This window comes from Tympanuchus pallidicinctus, unplaced genomic scaffold, assembly GCF_026119805.1.
Source record: "Tympanuchus pallidicinctus isolate F22 unplaced genomic scaffold, pur_lepc_1.0 scaffold6, whole genome shotgun sequence".
NCBI lineage: Eukaryota > Metazoa > Chordata > Aves > Galliformes > Phasianidae > Tympanuchus > Tympanuchus pallidicinctus.
Window position 1 is genome coordinate 16550863 of NW_026294780.1, and position 26426 is coordinate 16577288.

At 39.3% G+C, this 26426-nt stretch overlaps 2 protein-coding genes across 7 annotated transcripts; one reads left to right on the forward strand and one right to left on the reverse strand.

Annotated features, from left to right (window-relative positions):
* Nucleotides 1–3075: 3075 nt before the first annotated feature.
* On the reverse strand, nt 3076–12653 carry ABHD13 (abhydrolase domain containing 13). Of its 3 annotated transcripts, none has more exons than XM_052664448.1 (3): nt 12506–12653; nt 11003–11038; nt 3076–7280 (listed from the first exon to the last, which is right to left on the reverse strand). In XM_052664448.1, exon 3 carries the CDS (start codon nt 7243–7245, stop codon nt 6232–6234), a length of 1014 nt encoding a protein of 337 aa, XP_052520408.1. In that variant the 5' UTR covers nt 7246–7280; nt 11003–11038; nt 12506–12653; the 3' UTR covers nt 3076–6231. The 3 variants fall into 3 exon arrangements, with proteins under 3 accessions (XP_052520408.1, XP_052520409.1, XP_052520410.1); XM_052664449.1 differs by lacking the exon at nt 12506–12653 and adding an exon at nt 11615–12240; XM_052664450.1 differs by lacking the exon at nt 11003–11038.
* Nucleotides 12654–12739: 86 nt separating this feature from the next.
* On the forward strand, nt 12740–16654 carry LIG4 (DNA ligase 4). Of its 4 annotated transcripts, none has more exons than XM_052705876.1 (2): nt 12740–13010; nt 13117–16654. In XM_052705876.1, exon 2 carries the CDS (start codon nt 13134–13136, stop codon nt 15870–15872), a length of 2739 nt encoding a protein of 912 aa, XP_052561836.1. In that variant the 5' UTR covers nt 12740–13010; nt 13117–13133; the 3' UTR covers nt 15873–16654. The 4 variants fall into 4 exon arrangements, with proteins under 4 accessions (XP_052561836.1, XP_052561837.1, XP_052561838.1 ...); XM_052705877.1 differs by having other exon boundaries at nt 12740–12975; nt 13059–16654; XM_052705878.1 differs by having other exon boundaries at nt 12740–12858; nt 13059–16654.
* Nucleotides 16655–26426: the final 9772 nt, after the last annotated feature.

Consider the following 26426-nt stretch of genomic DNA (forward strand, 5'->3'; position numbering starts at 1 on the left):
CCACAAAATAGAACTGGTCCCTGGGGCTATTGCAAAAAGAGACCAACTACAGTACTTGCCATACTACAGAAGACAGGACTGAACAGATAGAGTACAGAATAAGCAAAGCATATGCATTTCAAGTCCTTTCTGATGACGGAGGAAAGGGTCAACTATTGCGGAGATTAGAATAAATCCTGTAGGACAGCTTTCTGCTGTTACAGTTATCTGCATTAAGATCGTTTATAGACAGCAATCTGAAACAGCATACATTATCTTTAAGGACACTTACTAAGTTCCTCCAGCTATCAGCCAGGATTTACGTGTGGCTGAGTATTTACACTCAATTAAAGCTTAGGAAACTATTGAATACATTACAAGTAGAGGATGTGTTATGCAAATGTTTTAAATCTTATCTGATATATTAACTGCTTACAAGAAAAAAAAAGCCATGAGATAATTTTCTGAAACAAGAATATCCTTTTGTCTTTGCAAATGTATCTCCATACATTTCAAATATGCCACACTTGATTTACGCCTCACCTAAGACTATTTTTCTACACACCTAAACAATTTTGATCCAAATCTGGTACGCACATTACACAAAGCGAACATTCAACTGACTTGCAACCATCGTTACTATTTGCAAGGCTATTACAGTGCTTTCAAAGAGGGTAGGAAACATAACAGAAAGGAAAAGCAATTCTTATGGGTGTCTCTTAAAATACGCAACAGAACAGAGAATAGAATAAAATCAAATATATAATTAAAAAGAAGAAAAAAAACCAGCAAAAAAAAAAAAAAAACCTCAAAAAAACCAAAGCACACACAATTATATACTATAGCACCTTAACTCCTCCTCACCCGCTCCCCCCATGATGCTATAGTAATTCTTTCTTACTGCACGGAGCAAAAGGAGCTCTGTCATACAGCTGTAGCTCACTTGTCTTGTAGGCTCACTGGTTTGGGTAACTAGCAACACGGAGTGTATCTCCAGCCCTTTGACACTATGCAACTTGACAGATTTTACACAGATGGGCTAGAAATGCATCTGTATGGCAGCAAAGTAAACAGAGAGCCATGGCCCTTCACATGGGAATGGTTGCTATTCTGCTGATTAAATTTGTGGACGCTTAATAGATGGAACAGGATGGGAATCCAAATATTTTCAAATCACAGCATTTCTCCATAGCTGCATCTATTTGCTACACTGATCCTGAATCCTCAAGGACTGAAAGGGACAATATTCTGCCTGACCTTTTACTTTGCCTTCTTGTAAATAATTACCCCACACCAGACGTAAGCATAATGCAGAACAGCTGTAGAACTTCCTTTCTTTCCATCTTCAAGCAGCAAAATCTGCTTCCTAGCTGCTTGTCAAAACTAGCAGAAACATCTCTCTGGAACTTGGGCTACAACAGTTACTGTGCCTTTGCAGCATAGCATTGTTCAGCTCATCACTTAATACAAAAATACTGTCTATCCTAAGCTCACTGTTACGAGTGAAACCAAGCTCTGTAATGCATTAAAAACAGGGCTGCTCTTACTCTGCATTATTTTCAGAGGAAAGAAAACTGCCATTCTTCAAGACAGAGGAGAGTTATTCTGTCCCCACTCAAGTGGAACCATAACAAATGAATCACACTAATGTTTTCAGCACACTTCCAGAAAATACTCAGTTTATTTTTCTTATCTGCTTACAGAAAGAGAACTCTTTAAAAAGTCTAAAACTAAGACCTTGAAAAGGGTCCAGCAAAGGATTTAATGCTCATTAATGCTCACTAACAATAAGGAGAAACACAATGAAAAATATTTCCTAGGCGACGTGTTCAGACCAACTCTCAGCTCTCCAGATAAAAAAGAAGTCCTGAAAGGCAAAAAGTGACAGAAAGCCATGAAGGGCTACCATCAGTTTTATTTACTTACTAATGCTTTGTGAAAGCAAAAATGTGACAAAGCTTAGAAATAGACAGTTAATTTATCTTCCCTCCTATCTGTAATAACTTTTCACAAATGTCACCTCTAACAACAGAGATGACTATTTCATGTGCCCTGGCAGCTGAAAATGATACCCTGACCAGGCATACAAAATTACCCTGTACTCATACTGAAGACAGGTCACAAACTAGAACAAGACATCAACAGCACTTTTAATGTATCAATTTATTGCATATGTCAGTACATAAAAATAGAAAAGTGGTTTTTGTAAAATTAATTTTATTGTAAAAACCAGACTAGAATGAGAATGTAAAACTTTGCCACAATTAGCACATATACAATAACATTTATGCTTCATCTACAAAACTTAAGAATATTTTATTATGACATTTTTCCATTAACTATACACTAAAGAAAAATCAAATAAGAGAGCTTGAATCATTTATTCAAATGACTATTCCTGAATTCAAAACATGAGTGTTGTTTAGAACTTGAATATGCTTTCTCTATCTACACTTCTGCAGGATTCTACTCTGAATTATACAAGCAGGATGGCACTGTAAATTATTCTCAGTGGGATACACCAGGCTGATCCCACCAGTGCAGGAGGCACTGCTTTTGCATTTGACAGATGTATCCTTAGGAAAATCACTTGTTATTAACAAAATAAAAATAGGCCTTTCAATAATTAAATTATGGAATAGAAATGGAGGTACGTCTGCATCTTTTTGCTAATAGGAGAACATACCTTGGTATTCAGCCTTGTATACTTCACTAGGAACATTCAAGGTGACACAAATGATTAGCTAAGAGATGCTGATATGCATATTCTATATAAATAGTTAAGCCATTTGCCCTTCATCTGAGAGATTGTCCATAACCTACCAAATGCATTTGTGCTATATTTCTAATTTTACCTGAGAAATGGACATGAGGGCAGTTTTATCAGTTTACCTTTTTCTTTCATTCCCATCTCAAACCATAGCTTATCTCTGCATTTCACAGTTCAGAAGCAAATACCAGGAATGTAAACTTGGGTCAGCAGGAAGCCTCAAGTATTTCCACTAATTAATACCAAACACACAAGGTCTTGTACTAGATGATTCCTTACATGGACTCTACAGCTCCATCACTCCACCATTCCTCCTCCACCCCTGGACTTTTTTTTTTCCTTTTTTTTTTTTTAAACAAAGTTCCTCTTATAAAAGGGACAATTCCTTTAATGAACATATTCAATGTGAAAGGCTTTCTTACAAATCTGTGAAAATAAATCAACTTCCTCTTCTCAAACTAGAAACATATATATACACATACAACAATCACTTGGGAAACATTTATACACAAACAGAGAATTGGTATGGGAAAACATATAATGGAATTAAGTGCAATAAATGCAATAGTATCTTAAGAATTTTTGGCAATATGAAATTATTACTATGATTCTTGCAATGTACTGTCTGAAAATGGCTTTCCACAGAAGACGACCATGAGTTGCCATCATACAGACCACAAAACAAAGCAAGTCCTGTTTTGTCAAGCTACAAGATTCTTCTTTCTTTTCCCTCAGATCATATTTACAGCATTTGAATATTTGCATAACTACTTTCTTCCTGTCTTCTTTCAGTGGCTTTCATAGCCAATGCAATGAAAAACAGAATGGTAATAGGCATTCATCTGCATGTGGATGTGTCCGATGTATTAAGCCCATTTTTGCTTCTTCCTCATACGGAAAGTGGAATACATTAAGTATGCATATATGATGACTGCATCTTCTCGGTATTTGTAAAACCAGATATCTTTATGTCCTGCAGACACTATGGTGAAAAGATATGGCTTGATAATAAAAAGTAAGGTTTAAATACAGTGCACTATGAACAGCTCCTCTTTACTATAACCCAAGGCCACACAAATGACATTGACGTTAACTGTGGGCCCAAACGAGAATATTCATTTGTATGGAAATGCCACATAATCCAGAAGGCTGGAAGGGAAATGGAGGTGTTCTGGGTTGATGTTTTTGCCTGCCTATTTGATCTGTGCAAAGTGGAACAGAATCTTTACTTAGGAAATTCACATATAATGACAAATACAATAGTGTTTAATGGCAAGCTATGACAACTTTTGAAACAACTATTTATCTGTATTTAGTCTTCCAGTAATTTTTTTCTTTTCTTTTGGCTTTATCACTTGTTTTCAGAAAAAAGCAGTACATATCCACTTATTTTTCTTTCTCCCTTATCCCTCCACCTTAATTCAAAAGTATTATGAAATAACTGAAGCAATATATCATGGGTGACAGAAGAACCAGCACTGTTTTTTAAAACACCACAAAAAGAGAATGCTCCTCAGTCCACCCAAATCAAATGGCACCAAAATCTTTTCTTCAAAAATCTCTGAAAAAAGAAGACCATTGTACATTTGAGGACATGGTTTGTCAAGTTCTAAGCTATACTTGGTCTACAATGATTTTAAGTCTTCAGGTTCAAAAGCGTCTACACCTTCTTCAACCATTTCTGAATGGATCTTAGTAATAGAATGACAAAATATACTTACCAGAGTTAGAAGCAAATTCTGGTATGTATGCTTGTTTAAAAAAGAAAAAAAAAAAAATAGAAAGGATGATATTGAAGTGTTTATAATAAAATAAGTATCATTATCTGTAATCTTGACAACATGCATGTCCACATAATAACTAATTCCATGTAAAAAATTGGAGGCATAACTACTGAAGTACTAGTTCAGGAAAGCAGTTTTATTCAACAAAAGAACTTATGCTCAAGCTTAAAATATTCTGATGCTTTTCTGAATCACAGCATCATGGTGAAAAAATAATTTTATTTAAAAATTTCAACCTCAAGGGAAATTGTACAGGTTTGGTGTTGGTGGAAGACTTTTCCACAGCTCTTCCCATAAAAATTGAAGAGGCAAACTCTCAGCTGCAGCAGATGGGCAGTTCAATCTATAGAATAATTTACACAACACACCCCATTAAACTGAACTAATACCATGCAAGTTTGGAAAGATTACTTGGAAAAAGCCAAAACCTAACATCGAGTCAGAATCACGCTCATTCAGAGCATTGCTGGCTCTGATATGATATGATCCTAAAAAATTCCAGTATAACTAAAGAAAACTCAGTTCTACTGCCTATGCATAGGCTACTTTCACACCACGTGACAGAAGTGCAAAAAAAAATTAAATTTGTTTTATAAGCAAGAGAGTATTAATGTTCTCCAACTAATCTTATAGCTGTTAACGTGCTGCTCATTTTTATTACTCTTACTGTAATGCCAGTCTATGTTACTCCCCAACTGTAATCACTGGTATTTATTTAGATTTATTTATACCTCCAAAAGAAACAAAGGGCACGGATATTTAAAACCAAACACAAATAGGTAACTTGCGTGATGCTCCCTTCCATCACACTGACCACTCCGCCTTAGGAAATCCTACCTCAGGTATATGGGCTGACAACACCAACACTAACTTTCAGGCAAACAGATGAGAGATTTAGTTGGAGAGGACCTTTAGAAGTCAAATCATACTGCTCTCTTTTTGAGTGTTACCTCTATCTTTTACGAAGAAACTGCCTGGGCAAAATCCACCAGCCATCATATTCAGCCACTTACAACTTTATAATTAAAAGTGGGCCATACTATAATACAAACAGTAAACTGAGAACAGGGAAAATGTCATTTCCTCTTCAATTGCAGTTTGAAATATATATATATAAATGTGTATGTATAACTGTTTTAAAAAAAAATAATGAAGGATGGTATACTTGTGAGTATACACTATCATTAATGTTATTGTACATTATTTAGCACATTAAAAGACTTCCCACCTTGCATAATATAAAATTTCAAGGAATAAAACTATCTCATGCATGGCACAATTTAAATAAACTCCAGAAGAAACAACAAATCATTGAGCTAACCATGACTGTCCATAAAGCTCACACATACAGCAGTGAAGCCTCCCATTGTTCTAAACTAACATGTTCTGTACTATTCTTGTAGCAAGTTTTTTTTTTTTTTTTTTCTTTTAATAGCAACTGTTGTACATATCAAACAAATGGAGTATTTGGACAGATATCAAAAAAGTATGAGAAAGACATAAAATGGTTCATTTACAATGCTGCAAATGTAAAAGTTATCTGGAACATCTTAATAAAGCATCAGACCTTTCAAAGTTTAATTTCACTCTTCAGGCAAGTACAGACATGACATACATTTAAAAATGGGCATTCTTTTACCACTTCTCACAAACCAAGACACAGTGCAGGTATAGCCCTACACCAAAGAAGAATATCAGTTATATTATTGTTACATTAGATGATGTTTTTGCCATTTCTTCAGAGGAATGACTCTTTATTACATCTTTGATGAACTGTTCGAGTGCAGTGAAATATCCCTGGCACTGCCAAGTGTCATTATGAGTTCCATCAGGAAAAATTGCCAATCTCTTAGTCCGAGCTGGGGATAATTCATAAAGTTGCTTCATCATAACTGGTGGAATTAACTGGTCAGACAACCCAGAGATGAAGAGCGAAGGCATTCTGCACTGAGAGATTTTTCTGTAGGACAAAAACTTATTTTTGTAGCACCATAAAGGAAGGTATCTCATTGGAAAGAAAGAAAACAAAGTGCTGGCCATGTGTGGGATGCTAAGAAAGGTGTTCTCAACCATGATGGCAGATATCCTATGGGAATTTTCAGATGCTAAATGAATAGCTACTGCTCCCCCTAAGGAACGGCCAAAGAGAAAAATTTTTGTTTTATCAAGATCAGACCGAGTCATCACATAGTCTAACACAGCCTCAGAATCTATGTACAGGCCTTCTTCACTTGCTTCTCCTTCACTTTTTCCATACCCTCTATAATCAACTAGGATTAAGTTTACTTTCAGGTTTACTAGCATTAACAAAGCATTTGGCAACCTGTGGCCAATGTTGCCTGCATTCCCATGAAAGTAAATGATGGTTGGAGAATATGCTGCATTGTCCCCCGTGTATCTCAGCAGAATAAGATTGAGAAGAACTCCATCTTTGGTTTTGATGAAGATGTTTTCATGTGGTATACCAGTAGGCATAGGAACATAAAGGCGTGATGAAGAGGGCTGTTCAGGAAAGTAAAGCAGCATATCCTGGAATTTATATAATATACCTGCTATTGACACAAATATTAGTAAGAGTAGTATGATGCCTCCATACAAGTGGAAAGTTACTATCAAAGGTAAAAGAGAAATACGGCAGAGACCCCAAGACCAGGAAGCCAAAGCTAGTAGCCATCTTTCAACAAAGGTCCAAAGCATCCGTGACTTTTCCATTGTAGTAGTCAGTGATCTTCTACTTCAAGTAAATCCTATAAAAAAATCCAAAGAGAAATATAAATATAAGAGAAAAAAGAATCTCTTTAATCTTCTGGAAATATGAAGGCCTTGTTGTACATCATTACACAAAAGCATAAACATTTTACTTGATGGGAAAACCCCTTCCAATTTTTGGAAAACATTCAGATCTGAGTAACAAGTAGAAAAGCAAACATAAGAAAAAGGCTTTAAAATAATCCTAAATCCCAATTACAGAATCTCAACGGGCAATATCTAACAGTAGCACTAAAAATTAATTTACTGGAACCTCAACCTGCATTTTCCTTCATTTATCCCTGCTGTCCACAACAGAAAACATACACTTTGGTTTGTCAAAAGTTCTTGTAAGTAATTCTAGAATCCAGGGAACACAAACAAAAATAGCTGTTCTTTCTACTCTGCTACTGATTAAGTAATGTTAAGAGGAACATTCAGTAAGCCTATGTACTTCACTCTGCAACCAATCAAGGCTAACAGCACACACGTAGGGACAGCTATTGTTTAGTTGTTGTAATCACAGTTGATCAAGGTTGTGCAACACAGAGTAACACATCAACCTATCAGAAGAAAGAAACTCCATTACAACAAGATACCACATGGTGCTTACATTTATAACACATTTTGCTATTTTTTTTTTCTTAGTTCTGATTTATAAAGACAGCTGTATGCTCTCAGGTCTGTAAGCCATACTGAATCTGTAGCTAAATGGCACAATTGTCATCATACAAGACCACTGAGAACAGTAGCTACCTATGTTATGCTACCCTGACCGATGAAAAGCACAACTGTTGGTAAGTCCAAAAAGAAAAGACACATCATAAACATACAAAGCATAAGATGACAGTGACGTCCTAAAATAAAGGATTAAATTCTGTGGATCAGGCTGAAAAATGTCACCTCTATAAGCCACTCCCCAGATAAGCATGCAAAAAGTCCAGGAAAAACTGCCATCTTTTATGCAATTATTACAAGTAAATCAGAAACAAATCTGTTACACCTTAATATTTGCACATTTATCAAGTGCAATGTGAAAAAGTTTTTACACATTCTATCTACTCCAAACGTGCAGAAGTGAAGAAATAAGAAATAGCTTAGAGAACAACTATTCCAACTCAGTTTTCTTATATTATTTATGAATTCATATTCAGTATCCACATTCATGTATGCACAGATGTTGCCTGAAAACAGACAATTTAGGACAGAGGATATTAGGTATTTCCATTTCTAACAGAACTTTCTTTTGTCATAGGTAAGCTCAGAAAACATGGGTTAGATGAATGGACAGTAAGGTGGATTAAGAACTGGTTGACTGGAGCTCAGTGCTGTGATCAGTGGCACTGAGTCTGGCTGGAGGCCTGTACCTGTTGGTGTCCCCCAGGAATCTGTTGCATTCAACTTATTCATCAAGGCACATGAAAGCAGAGAGCACACCCTCATCAAGTTTGCTGATACCAAATTGGTTGAAGAGGCAGATACACCACAGAACTGCACTGCCATTCAGAGAGACCTGAATAAGCTGGACAGTTGAGGGAAGAAGACCATCATGATATTCAATTAAGGGCAAAAGCTGGATCCTATACATTGGGAGGAGGAACCCGTGTACTGGTACAGGCTGGAGGCCAACCTAATGGAATGCAGCTCTGCACAGAAGGACCAGGGAGTCCTGGTGGACAGCAGGCTGATCATGAGCCAGCAGTGTGTCTCTGTGGTCAAGGCCAATGAGATCCTGGGGTTCATTAGAAAGAGTGTTGCCAGCAGGCTGAGGGAGGTTCTCTTTTCCCTCTACTCAGCCCTGGTGAGGCCACAACTGGAGTACTGTGTGCAATTCTGGGCTCTCCAGTAAAGGCATGGAGCCCCAGCAAGCCCAGAAGAGGGCTACAAAGCTGATTAAAGGGCTAGAGTATCTCTCCTACAAGGAAAGGCCGAGTGAACAAGGCCTATTTTGCCCAGAGAAGACTGAGAGGGGATCTTATTAATGTATACAAATATCTTAAGAGAGGATATCAACAGAATGAGTTTAGGGTATTTTCCGTGGTGCCTGACAACATGACAAGAGGCAACGGACTCAAACTGAAACACAGGAAGTTCCAACTGCACATGAGGAAAAACTTGTTTACTTTGAAAGAGACAGAGCATTGGGACGGGCTGTCCACAGAGTTTATGGCATCTGCTACTCTGGAGATATTCAAAACCTGCCTGGATGTGATCTCCTGAACAATGTGTTCTAGGTGACCCTGCTTGGTGCACTGGGGATAGACTAGATGATCCCAAATGGTTCTTTGCAACTTCGACCATTCTGTGATTCTCTAAGTGGACAAACATTTCCTACAATGAATTAGAAGACCAAAATTAGTAGCACTGGTAACAACACAATAAAAACACTCCTCCTACACCTCCAATTCAATTTTGCTTCCTTATGAAAGAAAATAGGGCCCAAAAAAGCTTTCTCAACAAGATGTGCCCAAAAGACGAATAAAAATGACTAATAAAAAGGTCAAAAATGTTACATAAGACAATAAGATATTTTGTAGATGGCTATTCCATGTACACTAAGGATTGATAGTAGGAAGTAGGTAAGTTATAAAACCAGTTGTGAGTATGTTAGCTTCATTTCTGCATAGCTTCATGTTTTTATTTCAATAAGGTAATTCTATCAAGGTGCTAAACTACTGAAATACTGCTGCTATACTTTGCTACTGGAGTAGAAAATACAATGTGCCCAGTAACTAGAACTCAATGTAATTCTGTACTACCGAAGTGCTATTACACTTCATCCAACAAAACAACTATTACATTATTAAAATATGTATGTGAAACAACAGGATTTCATAAATCAAACCTTGATACCAGAAACCAAATTCAGCAAATACTAGAAGCATACACTCAAAATATGTAACCTACCTTTAGACTTTCTTCAGACTATACAAACAAAGCTCTACTGCTCTTTTCTGAGTCACGATTACAATTAGAATTTTGTTTATCATCTAATTGATTCAAATTTCCTCCTGTCTTTCTGATAAAGCTATATAAGAAAAGCCAGCTTTTGCAAAAGCTTTTTTTGATTATGCTTGTGATCTTAAGGAACAAGCAGAAAACAGCCTTAAAATACTAAGTTCTTCTTAGGTAAAGTTTTCTGCTGTAGAACAGAAATGTGGCACAAGTTAACATTAAGAACTATCTGAAATTAAGACATAGCCAGAAGGCTGCTGTGCTTCAAACAGTGCATCTTGTTTAAAGACCAGTAAGGACCAGTTCAGTTTACAAAGCTGCAAATTGTATTGCATCTCAAAACATAAGTGAAATTTGGCAGCCCTGAGTTGCTGTCTTATCTACCTGTCTTCACCGCTGAATCTATTGTTCAGGAATTATTGCCACTGACAGACTTTTGTGTTTCATCAGATAAGCTACACGTTTCATACTTAACTAACTACCCAGAGCATAAATCAATCGTAATAATAAAAACTGTGAGAAAAAATTGTCTTTATGACCAAAATGTTTAAATGGTATTCTGCTGTGCTCTAAAGCAAGTCTTAAATGGTTAATATCATTATCAACTAAGTCCATAAAAACTTTTGAACAATTATTCACCCATTTTGAACAGCAGATGAAACTGTTCTTGTATTTGCCACAGGCTTAGTCAAATTTGTGATCTTTTCCTATGTTTCTGCTACTGAAAAAGCTATTTTACACGCTAATTACATTATAAAACATTTACCTTTGGATGTGACGATTTTCCGTGCTTCATCTCTGCCTGAAAGACAATTTCATTTGGGAACTTTGAGTAAAATTGTTTTTTGCGTTACACACAATCAATGTTTTTAATTGTTTATTTGAAATAAGCTTCAGGAGTACTGACAGCCAGTACTCTTAGAAGTTATGCACTTGACTCACTGATGAAGCCAAACATACCATACTCAAGCTTTTGCACGAAAGAGCTGATAAAGTTGAAAACATCATTTGATAATGTAGTTTGAGAAACACTCTGAAATGCCTCAGACTACATACATTATATAGCATAAAGTATGTATAGTATGTAATAATAAAGTCATAGTAGATCTACAGTGCCTCCAAAACTTAATCTTTAGTCAGAATATGAACACACTTAGAGTTAAGAACAGCAGCATATCTGATCTCTTCAAAGAGCTTCAAAAATGTTAAATTTTAACAATCACTGCAGCACTTAGGATTTCTTCATAGCTTTGAAAAAGAGGCTTTTTTTCAGAATACAGAGAGAAATCTGAAGATACCTGTTCTATCATACTATAATTTCTTCCTCTACGCTCCACCTCCTCCAGGCAAGTTTTACACAAGTTTAACATTTACTCACAGTCCTTCCAAAGGCTTCCGTAAGTAGAAATACTGAGTCCTCAACTATCAAAATACAGATCCAGAGAAAGAACTAGTCCAGAAAAAAAGACCTACAAGAAATTTAACAGCGATGGGAAAACTGCACACTCTTGATTCTAAAAATCTTATCAATGAACTCTCTCAGGAAACAAAGCAGCTACTCCTACCTGAGCCAAAAGTGGAGCGTGCACAATACAGCATCAGACACTTAAGGGCTGTTTTCTGGAACCAGAAAGCCACTTTTCCTACCAGAGCACACTTCCATAGCTCTGCATGAAGCTGCGCACGCTCATGATTGAAAATGTTATTTTCTTAACCTCCATTATGCTCTTCGCTCATGCACAACTGACAAATCCTCATGATTCTTACAAGGATATCCCAAATTATGATGGCACTGTGTTAAGGAAACAAGAGCAACAGCAAAAACGAGGGCTGTTACTGTCATAGAGCCTTGGCATTCTAGTGAGTACGGACTCTTAAAATATACTACTTCCATTTTTACAGCCTGCTCAGTCTTTTCCATCTATTCCCGTGACACGCTAAGGAGAAAGAAGGCGTCATCTCTTGCCCTGCCTTATTCAAACACCCCCGCGCACAGGGCTGCGTCACACAGAAACTAATGAGGCCTATGGGGGGGAGGGGGGGAAACACGTAGCAGCCTCTGTTTTCCCGGGGCTGGGAGGAAGGCACATAGAAGAGCTGCTCAGAGCCGTTGGGACAGACGCCCGCGGTCAGCCGAGCGGAGCCGCGTCCACCCACACAACAGCCGCCGGCTCCCAGCGCGTCCACGGCCTCCCGCGGCGGAGACCCGGATGCCCCCGCCGACCGCGCCAGCCTCCCAGCGGGGCAGACAGGAAGGGATCAGACCCACCCGCCTCATCGTCCCGCGGTGACCGCCGCCGGCGGAGCCTCAGCCGAGCGCGACCCCAAAGCGCAACTTCAACTCCGTTCCTCCCAAGCCAGGAAGGCAACAGCCGTAACTCCCGCTTCCGGGTCAGGCAGTGCCCACTTCCACTTCCGGGTCACGCCGCAGCCGCCGCTTCTCCTTCCGTTTTCTCCTTTCTTCTAGGCGCTGTGGCATCGCCGCGGTTTCCCCGCAGCAGCGCTCTTTGCGCAGGCGCAGCGCGGTGGTGGCGCTACCGCCCTGCTCCGCCCCTTCCGGAGTAGGGGAGGGGGGCAAGGCTGAGCGCAGCGGTGCCGGGCTTTGCGCTTCCTGGATTCCGAGTAAGTCTGTTTGGGGCCGGCAGCTCGCGGCGGTTCCTTTCCGTCTCACCCAGCCCTCTTCTCCTCCGCTTCTGCTCTCGAGAGAGGCGGGCGGGCCTCGTCGTGACTGTGGCAACGGTGTGATGGTGGCAGTGGGCCTGCCCGCAGCAGGGGTGTGTACTGAGGGGTACATCCTGTATTTATTTTATTGTTTTTTCGAGATGGAATAACGTGCTGGCATCTCCTTCCTTTACAAACGTGTGTATTTTTCTGGTTTAGTGAAAAAACCTACCCAGATGGCTTCTGCACCCGCCTCACAGCTTTCTCCTAAAAGAACAGTGGCCTCGCATGTGCCTTTTGCAGACCTGTGTTCCACCCTGGAGCGAATACAGACGTGTAAATCCCGGCCAGAGAAAACCAAGTACTTCAAGGATTTCTTAGATTCCTGGAGAAAATTCCACAGTGCTCTCCATCAAAAAGAGAAAGATGTCACTGATTCTTTCTATCCTGCTATGCGGCTTATACTTCCACAGCTGGAAAGGGAAAGGATGGCGTATGGAATTAAGGAAACCATGCTTGCAAAACTTTACATTGAACTGCTTAACTTACCAAAAGATGGAAAGGATGCTGTGAAGCTTTTAAATTACAGAACGCCCACCGGTTCACGTGGAGATGCTGGAGACTTTGCAATGATCGCATACTTTGTGTTAAAACCCCGAAGCCCTAAGCGAGGCAGGTTGACTGTAGAGCAGGTCAATGAACTGCTGGATGCCATTGCAAACAACAATGCTGCTAAAAACAAGGGACTGGTAAAGAAAAGCCTTCTTCAATTAATTACCCAAAGCACAGCACTTGAGCAAAAGTGGCTCATCCGGATGATTATAAAGGATCTAAAACTTGGTGTTAGTCAACAAACGATATTTTCAATTTTTCATCCTGATGCTGCTGAATTACACAATGTCACGACAGATTTGGAAAAAGTTTGTAGGCAGCTGCACGACCCCTCTGTATCACTTAGCGATGTTTCTATCACGTTATTTTCTGCCTTTAAACCAATGCTTGCTGCTATTGCCGACGTCCAGCAAATTGAGAAGCAGATGAATAACCAGGTATTCTACATAGAAACTAAACTGGATGGTGAACGTATGCAGATGCACAAAGATGGTGATGTGTATAAATATTTTTCCAGAAACGGGTTTGACTATACTCAGCAGTTTGGTGCTTCCCCCCTCGATGGCTCATTAACACCATTTATTCATAACGTATTTAAAAGTGACATACAAAATTGCATTCTTGATGGTGAAATGATGGCTTACAATCCTGAAACGCAAACCTTTATGCAAAAAGGAAACAAATTTGACATCAAAAGAATGGTAGAGGACTCTGATCTGCAGACCTGCTTCTGTGTGTTTGATGTATTAATGATAAATGATCAGAAGTTGGGTCATGAATCCCTGAGCAAAAGATACAAGATCTTAAGTAATGTATTTACCCCAGTAACAGGCAGGATACATGTTGTACATAAAAAAAGTGCCAGGACAAGAAAAGAAGTAATTGATGCTTTAAATGAAGCAATAGATAACAGAGAGGAAGGCATTATGATAAAAGATCCCATGTCCACCTACAAGCCTGACAAACGTGGGGAAGGCTGGTTAAAAATCAAGCCGGAATATGTCAATGGGCTGATGGATGAGCTAGATCTTCTTATTGTTGGTGGTTACTGGGGAAAAGGCTCACGTGGTGGAATGATGTCTCATTTTCTGTGTGCTATTGCAGAGACTCCAGCTCCAAATGAAAAACCTACTGTATTCCACTCTATTTGTCGTGTTGGCTCTGGCTACACTATGAAGGAATTATATGATCTGGGTTTGAAACTGGCTAAACATTGGAAGCCTTACAATAGGAAGGACCCTCCTTGTAACATTTTGTGTGGCACTGAAAAACCTGAAATGTACATTGAGCCTTGTAATTCTGTCATAGTTCAGGTCAAGGCAGCTGAGATTGTTGACAGTGATATGTACAAAACTGACTGTACTCTGAGATTCCCCAGAATTGAAAAAATAAGAGAGGACAAAGAATGGTATGAATGCATGACTTTGGACATGCTAGAACATCTTAGAAGCAGAGCAGAAGGGAAGCTGGCATCCAAGCACCTATATATTGATGAATATGATGAGCCACAAGAGAAGAAAAAGAGAACTGTACCAAAGGTGAAGAAGGTAATTGGAATAGCTGAACAGTTTAAAGCTCCTGATCTTTCTAATGTCAACAAAATTTCCAGTGTGTTTGAGGATGTAGAATTTTGTGTGATGACAGGAACTGGAAGGTACTCCAAGTCTGAACTGGAAAGCAAAATAGCTGAATGTGGTGGCAGTGTGGTACAGAACCCTGGACCTGACACTTACTGTGTCATTGTAGGAGCTGAGAATGTCAGAGTTAAAAACATTATTGCTTCCAACAAATATGATGTGGTGAAAGCAGAGTGGCTTCTTCAGTGTTTTCAGTCAAAAATGCTGGTACCTTGGCAGCCAGCCTTTATGATTCACATGTCTCCTGACACAAGAGAACATTTTGCTCGTGAGTATGATTGCTATGGAGACAGCTACACAGCAGATACAGATGTTGCACAACTCAAGGAAGTGTTCTCAAGAGTGAAGGATAATAAGAAGATGCCTTTGGACTTGATTGCTGAGTTAGAAGAACGGTATTCATGGAACAGCTGTCAACTGTGTATATTCAGAGGAAACACTATTTATGTGGACTATTATGCTATTATTAACAAGCCCAGTACCAAAATCCATGGCACAAGACTATCAATTAGAGCTTTGGAGCTCCGTTTTTATGGTGCAAAAGTAGTTCCTATTCTTGAGGAAGGTGTGTCCCATGTTGTTATAGGAGAAGATCATTCCCGAGTAAAAGAGTTGAAAGCTCTCAGGAGAATGTTTGGAAAAAAATTTAAAATTGTATCTGAGCTGTGGGTAACAGAGTCAATTAAGGAAGGAGCCCCAAAGAATGAAAACCAGTTCTTAATTTAAAGTGGTTTTTAACCTTAGATTAAAAGTAATCTTCTGGTCACAATTGAACTGGATATTATGAGTCTTAAATTTTCTTTGTGTTTTAAATCTGTGGCTGAAGAATAATGCTATTTCTGGAATTGAAGGAAGGCTTGTAGCTGTACTGTCATGGAAGCAAGGGAATGCAAAGCTGGTGAGAGTAAAAGCCACAAGATAAGTAGTGTAAGCCTTTTACTTCAACAACAGCTCTCAGAAGAGATCTAGAGAATTGCTAGCTATGAGCAATGCTTGCCTCTGTTGTTCAAGATGGACACAATAACTATCTCATGGAAATTTTACTTTATTTATTTATTGATGATGAGATTCATATATTTTTAAAAAGAATATGATGTATGTATGGTATGGTGCATAACTGAGTAATTTATAAACTTTCTTTGTGCTGTTTTACTTTATTTACATTGGTTTTAGTATTAAGTTCTGTGCAACCTCAGTACCACTTTGGTTTTAGGATATTGCATTGATCCAATGTTTCTTTCTATAAACACTGTAAAATAGAAATCAAACTTCATACTGAGGTGCTAATAAATTCATACTTACCTATATATCTAAACTACAAATTAATTACTTAACTGTAATGATATCTTTTTCCATTACAGTTCAGGTTAAACCATCAACCATGATGTAACTGGGCTTTTACACTTTATATTTCAAAAATGTTTCATGTGCTTTTTCAGTAATGTGCAATGAATTTCCAGATATTTACTTGAACGTATATTTTTTTAATAAAATATTTTTTAAGTCTGCCTGCTTGTTTATTTATTTGTTTTTAAGTGAGAAATAACTCTTGAAAAATATGAAGTACTAGTAATGTATTTCCTTTTTTTTTTTCAAAGCTATGCAAGGCTGCGGAAGCTAAATCTAATAATTTCTCAACAAGCTTCATAGTCTTCCTACTGACTCCCACAGCATATTAACAGCAGGTTTCTTTTTTAAAAATATCCTGTGGGTTCAGTATACTGGTTTCGTTCATGTCTCTTTTTGTGTTTTGCCTCAGTTGTAATTAGGGCTAGAAATTAGTTTAGAAATTAGTTGTTCTGCATGTATATTTATATGTAGCATGATAGTTAGTATACTAGGTAATGTCAAATAATTTTGTTGGTGTATTTTCTTCTTTCAGTTACTTTTTTGCAAGTTTACATTAAAATGTTTAATAAGAAATTCTGTACTTCATGTATCAATGTAATAAAGGAATATTTAATTGGTCTTTAGGGATCCTCTGTGGATGCTTTGGTGACTGGAATTTATTGCTCTGTGGATGAGGTGTATATATCTAGAATATAGGCTGGGGGAGGACACAACAGAATCATTTCTCATGGCAGAATAGAAACTACTGTAAAAAGTCAAGAAAGTGTGAAGAATTTTGTGGATCTGCTTAGTTTTAAGAAAATTCTGAGAAACAATTGAAGGCTGGAGATGATTCAAGAAGTAGGAGTGTTTGTTCCAGGCACTAAAGCTTTTCATAAGAAGTCAAATTAATTAAAGAGGTATGCAGAGGATTTCTGGCATGATGTCTAAGGAAGACTGAATATAAGGCAAGATCTGTAGGTAGTGGTATGAGCTGAGATAGACGAGTAAAGGTGTTTGTGTAGAAAAAAAGCTGTCTCCTGTCTGTTCTGATTGGTATATTAAACAAACAAACAAAAAAAGAACAAAATATAACCATATAAAACTAGCCATATTACTAGCTGATCATCATCCATCAAAGACGGTGTTCAAGAGAGAAAAAGCTGGAGTCAAAATGCTGAAACATTTGCCTGCAGTTTGAACTTCCTGAAGACCTCTGATTACAAAACATCCTCCTGTTGTACTTTCTACTGCAATAAATGCTCCCATTTCCTTAATTACAGTTAGATCTTTGAAAATAGGGATTTTGTAGGTGAATTTTTTTTTTTTTTTTTGCTTATTTACATCTTGTGTAAAACTGATTTTATTTTTTAAATAACTTGTCTTGAAAACAAACCTTCCAGTTTACACTGTAATACGAAGCTTATTTTAGGTGATGATGGTTGTGAAGAAGTGGAGGAAGAACAGAGCTGAGAAAAGAGAACTGTAGATCTTGTGCTTTCAGGGAAGAATAGAAAAGTCTATTCATTGCCACTTTGCAAAAATGCTATCAGTGAAAGAGAAGGGAGAAGAGAGCAACATTTAGGACCTGCTGGAGCTCTCCAACTATGAAAGGAGAAAGTAAGAAGGCACAATCTTAAGTAACTGACGTTCAGAAGGCATTGGAATATGATACTGACAACAGTTATTTATTTCTAGGATAATTTACTGAATTGTTCTAATTCCATTAATACTTGGAATACACCTGTCTTGTTAAGTCTTTGAATAAGTTTAAACCTAAAAATAGGAATAAGAATATTTCACTTTTTATGGGAGGGTGAGGATTGCTTTCCAGAAAAGTTGTTAGTCTGTGTACCAGTGGCAGAACAAGAAGGTCTTCGCTAGTTGTTATGTGTTTACAGGCTGGCGCTGCTGCTCAGTCCTCTGAATTTATTTCATGTTTTGTGTTCTTATTCCTATACACTGAAAATAACATTGACATTTCTGCTATTTTGAGGGGCTTAAAAAGATTTTGCATCTGCAGATAGGACTTAAATACGGAGTCTTGCAAAATACTATATTATTAATGGCTTAATTATCTGTAAAAATAATCTGTAAAAGTTAATAACATCGAAAGTAATGATGTATACACAATAGATTGCAAGCACCTGACTGTTGAAGATGTATGATCCTAGCAATCACATTTAAAATATTGCAAGTAGTAATAATAGAAGCTCAATTGCATGGATGAAAAAAAGCTTACCTCTTTTTGTACTACCACTGAGCTGTGATGTTACAATAGCTTTGGGTCTATTTATGCAGCTTTTACTTTAGAGAATATCAGAACCAAATTCCTTCGTTTTCCTCCTGCTTGTAGGAAGATAAATTGCTGGAGAATGGCAGGAATTTGTATTTAGTCAACACAAGAAATTTTTCATGTATGCTTTTCCATATACATACTGCATGACGTGATCACTAACTAATTAAATGATTAATTAGGTAGGAGGCTATAAATAGTGTTGCATAAAATGTGATTAAAAAAAACCTTATTATTCAAGCAGTTAATGAAAACTGTGTTCTCTTAGCTAATCAATTTATATATTCTTTACTTCTAAATAACAGGGCTGGTTCACTTATTTAACCTGTGTAGCTAAGTGGCAGTCAGTTTATTTTGCTACTTGGCATGCACCAATGATAATTTCCAAGGGAAATTATTTTAACCACACATGAGTAGGGTTTCTGAAGGACCAGAACTTCACAGGGTAGAAAGCACAACCACCATCAACAAACCTACATGATGCCTGTTGATCAATTTTCACTTACTCTTCACAGAAACAGTATACCTGCTAGTTTTGAGTCTGCTTAAAAACCTTGGAGAAGCGGAAGGTCCACTTATTCAAGTGAAGAGCAATCAGTTAAAATCTCTTAGTTCTGTCAGCTATGGCAAACGACAGATAAGGTGTGTAACACCTCTCCTGGCACCCTGATTTAATGATCTGGTGACAGGTTTTAAAAATCTCATTTTGCTATTGAGGTTGACGTACGTTTTTGTAACAATCAGTTTCAACCCTTCTGTAGATCTGAGTCATTGAATCATTTCAATCCATAGGTAATTTCAGAATTTTGACTTCAAGATGGGCTTGAAGTTATAGGTTATAAAATTTCCTGTGAAAGAGAAAATGTTCACTTGAAGGTGGCTTAAGAAATTCTTGGTAACAGTCAGTTAAACCAAGCAGAAGACATCTGCAGCTGGTAACAGCTGTTATACCACATTGCAGTGGATGGACTTACAAAGTTTTACTGTACTGTTTTTTGCAGTGAGTGGATACCAGTGAGGGAACAGTCTGTAAGTTTGAATTATAGTATCAATGGAATAGTAAAGATAGAGTTGACACTTAGAGTTCAGATGTTTCACAGAATCACAGAATCATAGGGGTTGGAAGGGACCTCCAGAGATCATCGAGTCCAACCCCCCTGCCAAAGCAGGTTCCCTACAGCAGGTCACACAGGTAGGCATCCAGGCAGGTCTTGAACATCTCCAGAGAAGGAGACTCCACCACCTCCCTGGGCAGCCTGTTCCAGTGCTCCGTCACCTCACTGTAAAGAAGTTCTTGCTCACATTTGTGCGGAACTTCCTATGCTGCAGCTTGTGTCCGTTTCCCCTTGTCCTGTCTCCACTCACCACTGAAAAGAGTCTGGCCTTGCCACTCTGCCCCCCACACCTTAGATATTTATAGACCTGGATCAGGTCCCCTCTCAGTCTTCTTTTCTCAAGGCTGAACAGATCCAGTTCACTCAGCCTTTCTTCATAGGGGAGATGCTCCAGGCCCTTCACCATCTTTGTGGCCCTCCGCTGGACTCTTTCCAAGAGATCCCTGTCTTTTTTGTACTGGGGAGCCCAGAACTGGACGCAGTACTCCAGATGAGGCCTCACCAGGGCAGAGTAGAGGGGGAGGATCACCTCCCTCGACCTGCTGGCTACGCTCTTTTTAATGCACCCCAGGATGCCATTGGCCCTCTTGGCCACAAGGGCACACTGCTGGCTCATGGCCAACCTGTCGTCCAGCAGGACACCCAGGTCCCTCTCCGCAGAGCTCCTCTCCAGCAGCTCATCCCTCAACCTGTACTGGTGCATGCAATTATTCCTCTGTAGGTGAAAGACTCTACACTTCTTTTGTTAAACCTCATCTGGTTTCTCACTGCCCAGCTCTCCAGCCTGTCCAGGTCTTGCTGAATGGCAGCACAGCCTTCAGGCATGTCAGCCAATCCTCCCAACTTCATATCATCAGCAAACTTGCTGAGGGTGGCCACTATCCCCTCATCAAGGTCATTGATGAAGATGTTTCTCTGTGTTGCTTGCCAGAAGTATGGGAATTAAGAGGTATCTGTTCTCAAATTATTTTCTTTTAAATAAAACATATTTAGCAGATAATTGGTACCTTTTCAACCAAAGTAACTTTTCATGTCTTTGTAATTTTTGAGGAAGATTATTTTGAAAGAACATAAGGGATAATTTCAACTTCAAACTGCAAGCATTAGTATTTATTTTTTCTTACAAAGAATGCAGAAAGCTGTAGAATGCCCAAGCATGTGATTTTATTTGGAAACCTATATAACAATAATATTTCAACACACACATTGGAATATTAGTGACAAAATATATTTAAATTCATTATTCTGTTAATACTGCAGATAGAGGAACTATGTAGAGTTATGAAACTGGAGTTCAATTTTCTCCTGTGTCATGTATTGTAAACAAAGTAAAATAGTCTTCTAAACTTCTTCTGAATCTCAAGAAGAAAAATGACTCTTACACACAAGATGAGTGCACGTGCTTTGAGTTCTCATGTGTTCTCTCCTATTCATGAGATTGCCTCAAGTACTGCAGTGAGGTCTCATCAGAGCCCACTCTTCTTCAGGCTGAACAAGCCCTGCTCCCTCAATCTTTCTTCATAAGAAGTGCTCCAGCCCTCTGGTTATCTTCATGGCCCTCCTCTCGAACCGCATCCCTTTTCTTGTGGGGAGACCAAAACTGGAAACAGTACTCCAGTGTACATGTTTATATGTGAGAGAACAGAAGATCTTTCATAGCTGCATCAGTTTGGAAGGTGAAAACAAGTTCAGTATCTTAACTGCTTGCCCAGCCTTGATCCAGAGTTGCTTAAGTAAAAGCTTCATTCTTATGCTGGTAAACTTCAAAATTATGGCCAGTGCTCGAGTCCATAGTGCCAATCCTTGCTGCATCAGGCTTTCCTGCAGCAGCACCGAGGTGTGAGGTGTTTTTCAAACTTGTCTTTTCAGCTTCTACATCTCACACCTGCAATTAAGGAGCTTCTGGTTAACCACTGAGAAGCCAAAATATGCAACGTTGTGGTCAAATGCAGGTGGATGGATGCCCTGTTTGTGTGTGTTTAGATATGCATATGCAAGGAAAAGACAGTAACAGACATGTCTCATTTTATGTTTTGTGGTTGTTTTTTTTCTTGCCTGTTCTCCCACATTTCTCCCCAGCCTTAGCCTCTTCTAACTGGTGCGTAACAGATTTTAAATACCAGACCAGTGTGCTGCCAGCAGAATGATTTTATTAACCAGTCAAAAGCCAGTTTGAGTACTTCTGTGTTACACTTCAGTTTTTAATGTGAACATTCCCATGTATTATTTGAATAGATGTAGTTAAATCTGTCATGGAATTATTTTTTTTTTTTAGTTAAAATCCTTGAGTGCTATTGAGGTAATAAGAAAGATGTAAACAGTGATTACAGCTAACAAGCTAAATATTATCTAAGGCAAAAGAAAATATGAATACGACAGCTTTCACAGTGAAACATCTGAACAGGATTGCTTGAACAGAATACAAATAATTTTTTTGTATACAATTATTGTATATGTTTTGGATAATCTGCCTTCTTAACTTGTATTTTTTGGCAAAAGTGGTCAATTCAAACTTTCCAAAATCATGCTTATATTTTGTTTTATAATGCATTTCCTTTTAGTGTAAAAAGCATCTAGAATTATGCAGTATTTGTCTTGACATGCACAAATGTACATGCTTTGTGGTGGGTCGTTATTTGTGAATTCTGGTCTGGTTTACACAATTCTGTGTTCATGTCAGGTACTGGAACCGGTGGAGGCTGCCCAGGGCTGCAGCATGGCTCTGCTGTGGCCCTGCTCTGGATTGCTGCTGCTGCTTGCTTGTCTGTCCAATACAAGTGAACTCCAGGGATTGCAGGGCAGGAAGAGGAAATCTAAATCTCTTATTTCCTAAACTAAATTTTCAAAAACCTACAAGAATATAGGTAAATGTGCATACAATCTATATGATGATGAGAAGAACATGTGCTGAAATGTCTTAATATTGGTACATACAGACTACTCCACACTAAATTTTGTTCCTACCCCAAACCAGACCTTTTGGTACTGTCTAGATCATAGAATCATAGAATCATTAAGGTTGGAAAAGATCACTAAGATCAGCTAGTCCAGTCACCAGCTCATCCCCACCATGCCAACTAACTGTGCCCCTCAGTGCCACATCCACACATTTTTGAACACCTCCAGGACCGGTGACTCTGCCACCACCCTGGGCAGCCTATACCAATGCCTCACCACTCCTGAGAAGAAATTTTTCCTAATATTCAACCTGAACCCCTCTTGGCACAGCCTAAGGCCTTTACCTCTCATCTTGCTGCTGTTACCTGGGAAAGGAGGCCAACACCCACCTCACCATCACCTTCTTTCAGGCAGTTGTAGAGAGCAATAAGGTCTCCTCTGAGCCTCCTCTTCTCCAGATGAAACAATCCCGGTTTCTTCAGCCATTCCTTATAAGACTTGTGCTCCAGACCCTTCACTGGCACAGATTGCCTTACGTATAGGACTCTTACTGCCAAGAAAAGGAGGCAGTAATTCTACTTGGTCAACAGAAAAGATAAGTTTCCAGGACTAGGCTCAGGCTGTGTGGCCACTTCTTGCATGTTGATGCTCATTGTAAACAGAAAGATTGGATCCCAAATATTACTCTTTAAGCTGTAATGTCAGCCAGCAACTAAGTGTGTTCTGAACCATGAAGTGACTGGAACAGAGGGAAGCAGTTTTTTCAAATCTGAATGGCAAGTGGAAACTGAGCAGCCAGCCACCTGATAAAGGAGGCCATATTTGTTCATAGAGTTAACTATTTTATCTCTTGCAACAGACTGGACATGTAAAAGCTGCACCTATAGCCCTGACCAGGCCCTTTTAGCCTGTGCTTCACTGCTGTTTTGGAGTACATTATTTAGTCCAGCCAAAACTGCCAGGGACTGTAGTAACAGTTAATGCTATAGACAACAGCACGCTAGTGGTAGGCCTCTGCCCTGGCTCTGCCTAGCACAGATTTTGTGGCCAGACTAAAATAAGCTTGAGTTGAAGGAACCAAGCAGAAAAGAGCATGAAATATGCATGCCAAGTCCCAGACTGTGTTCAGGAACAGGGAAGAAGCATGGGAAGCACCATGAACTGTGTTTCATGGACCCTGAGTGTGGGCAGATTTCTGCTTTGGGAATTTAAGCTCATGGGAAATCTGACAAACATTCACTATTGGTCTTGTCATCATAGGCAGCACTGAAACAATGAGTAATCAGAGGATGAGAAGAAAAGGCTGTAACTTCAGACATAATGCAGACTGTGGAGAGATGAAAGCACTATGTCGAGGCAACCAAACAACCAAGTGTGAAAGTCCAGCAGAGGGAGAGTGGCAAGGTCATTGCAATGGTAGGGCTTTGCTCAACTCTACCACAACCTTTACCCATAGTGGTCTGCCCTCTGACTAAATTTCAGAATTCCTGTAGAAAATTTTAATATTAATTTCTTATCTTGCAAAAGTTTTAGCAATCAGAAAAAACACAATCACAAATTATCTTTTGCAGTTATTTTAAAAGCTAGCAAGAATAAAAGTAGAGATTTAAATTATTCAGCTGCATTTGTACAATAATGGTTCCCTCAAGATCAGCCCAAGCAGTGAAAATCAGGCAGGAACCAAATAGTTAGGCAGCTGGCCAGCACAGATAACTTGGCTCACTAGCATCCAGCAGAAGTGATCTTGGCAATGTTAGTGAGTCAGCTTTTTTTTTTTTTTTTTTTTTTTTTAAATCTACTCATCCCTTTTAGGTGGGGTTTCACTTTTCAGACCCTGTGCTAGGTTTGGTTTTAAATGCATCCGAAAGAGGGATACAAGCTGTTTAATTACCAAATACTTGGCAGAACTTAGAAATTACTTAAATTCAGAAAAGGACTTGAGTCACAGGCATTTGGCAGTATGGGCTGAAAACTGTGTGAAATAATTTCAGTGTATAATGATCCATGAATGTACATAAGCAGTTTCAAGAACATGTCAAGGAAGAAAGAATTTCTGCCATTACAGCCTCCTACCTTAAGTGTTGACCCTTCCATATCTTATATATCTAACTCCAAATGGTGATCAGGCGTGCTGGTGTCATATTATACTGAACCCAAAACTTCCTACTGCCTGGGAAGATACTCTGCAAATGAACTGTCATACCAAAAGGGACCTCTTTCTAGAAACCCAAAACTGAGTGGAAAAATTTTAAGACTTAAAAGATTTATGTGGCTTCTGACAGCCTTCTTCTGCCCTATCAAGAGGAAGAAAAAAAAAAGAGACATTAAGCAGAATAATTTTTACTTTTTTTTCTCCTTTCAAATTTAGATATCTAAGACAGGACTGGCACTGAGCCTGGATTCTTCCTAAAGTTGGATACACATAAACTACCCTTTGAAAAGCACTGGTTAAGGTCAAAGCATCACAGATTGACCTGGGTTCGAAGGGACCTCAGGGATCATGAATCTCCAACCCCCCTGCCATGTGCAGGGCCACCAACCTCCACATTTAATACTAGACCAGGCGGCCCAACCTGGCCTTGAACACCTCCAGGGACAGGGCATCCACAACTTCTCTGGACAGCCAGTTCCAGCCCCTTACCACTGTCATAGTAAAGAACTTCCCCATAATATCCAACCTAAGTCTTCCCTCCTTCAACTTAAAACCATTTCCCCTTCTCCTGACATTATCTACGCTTTCAAAGAGTTGATTCCCCTCCTGTTTATAGCCTTCCTTTAGGTACTGAAAGACTGCAATGAGGTCACCCTGCAGCCTTCTTTTCTCCAGGCTGAACAAGTCCAGCTCCCTCAGTCTGTCTTCATAGGGGAGGTGCTCCAGTCCCCTGATCATCTTCATGTCTCTCCCTTGGACCCTCTCCAACAGCTCTCTGTCTTTCTTGTATTGGGGGCTCCAGTCCTGGACACAGTACTCCACAAGGGCAGAGTAGAGAGGGACAATCGCCTCCCTGTCCCTGCTGGCCACCCCTCTTCTTGTGGAGCCCAGGATACCATTTACTTTCCGAGCTACAAGAGCACACTGCTTTTCATCCACCAGGACCCCCAGGTCCTTCTCTGCAGGGCTGCTCTCAAGGGCTGCTCCTTCCAGTCTGTATATATGCCTGAGATTCCTCCAGCCCACGTGCAAAACCTTGTACTTTGCTGTGTTGAACCTCACTAGATTCACCCGCGCCCACTTTTCAAGCCTGTTGAGGTCCCTCTGAATGGCATCCCTTCCTTCCACTGTCAACTGCACCACTCAGCTTGGTGTCGTCAGCAAACTTGCTGAGGGTGCACTTGATTCCTCCATCGATGTCATTGATAAAGATGTTAAAGAGCACCACTCCCAAGACAGACCCCTGGGGGATGCCGCTCATTACTGGCCTCCACCTGGCCGCAGAACCATTAATCACCACCCTCTGTCTGCTACCTTTCAACCAATTTCCTTATCCATCGAGTGATCCACCCATCAAATCCACATCCCTCCAATTTAGAGATAAGGATGTGGTGGGGGACCATGTCAAAGGCCTTGCTCACGTCCAGATAAATGACATCGGTTGTCTTCCCATTGACCACCAATGCCATCACTCCATCATAGAAGTCCAC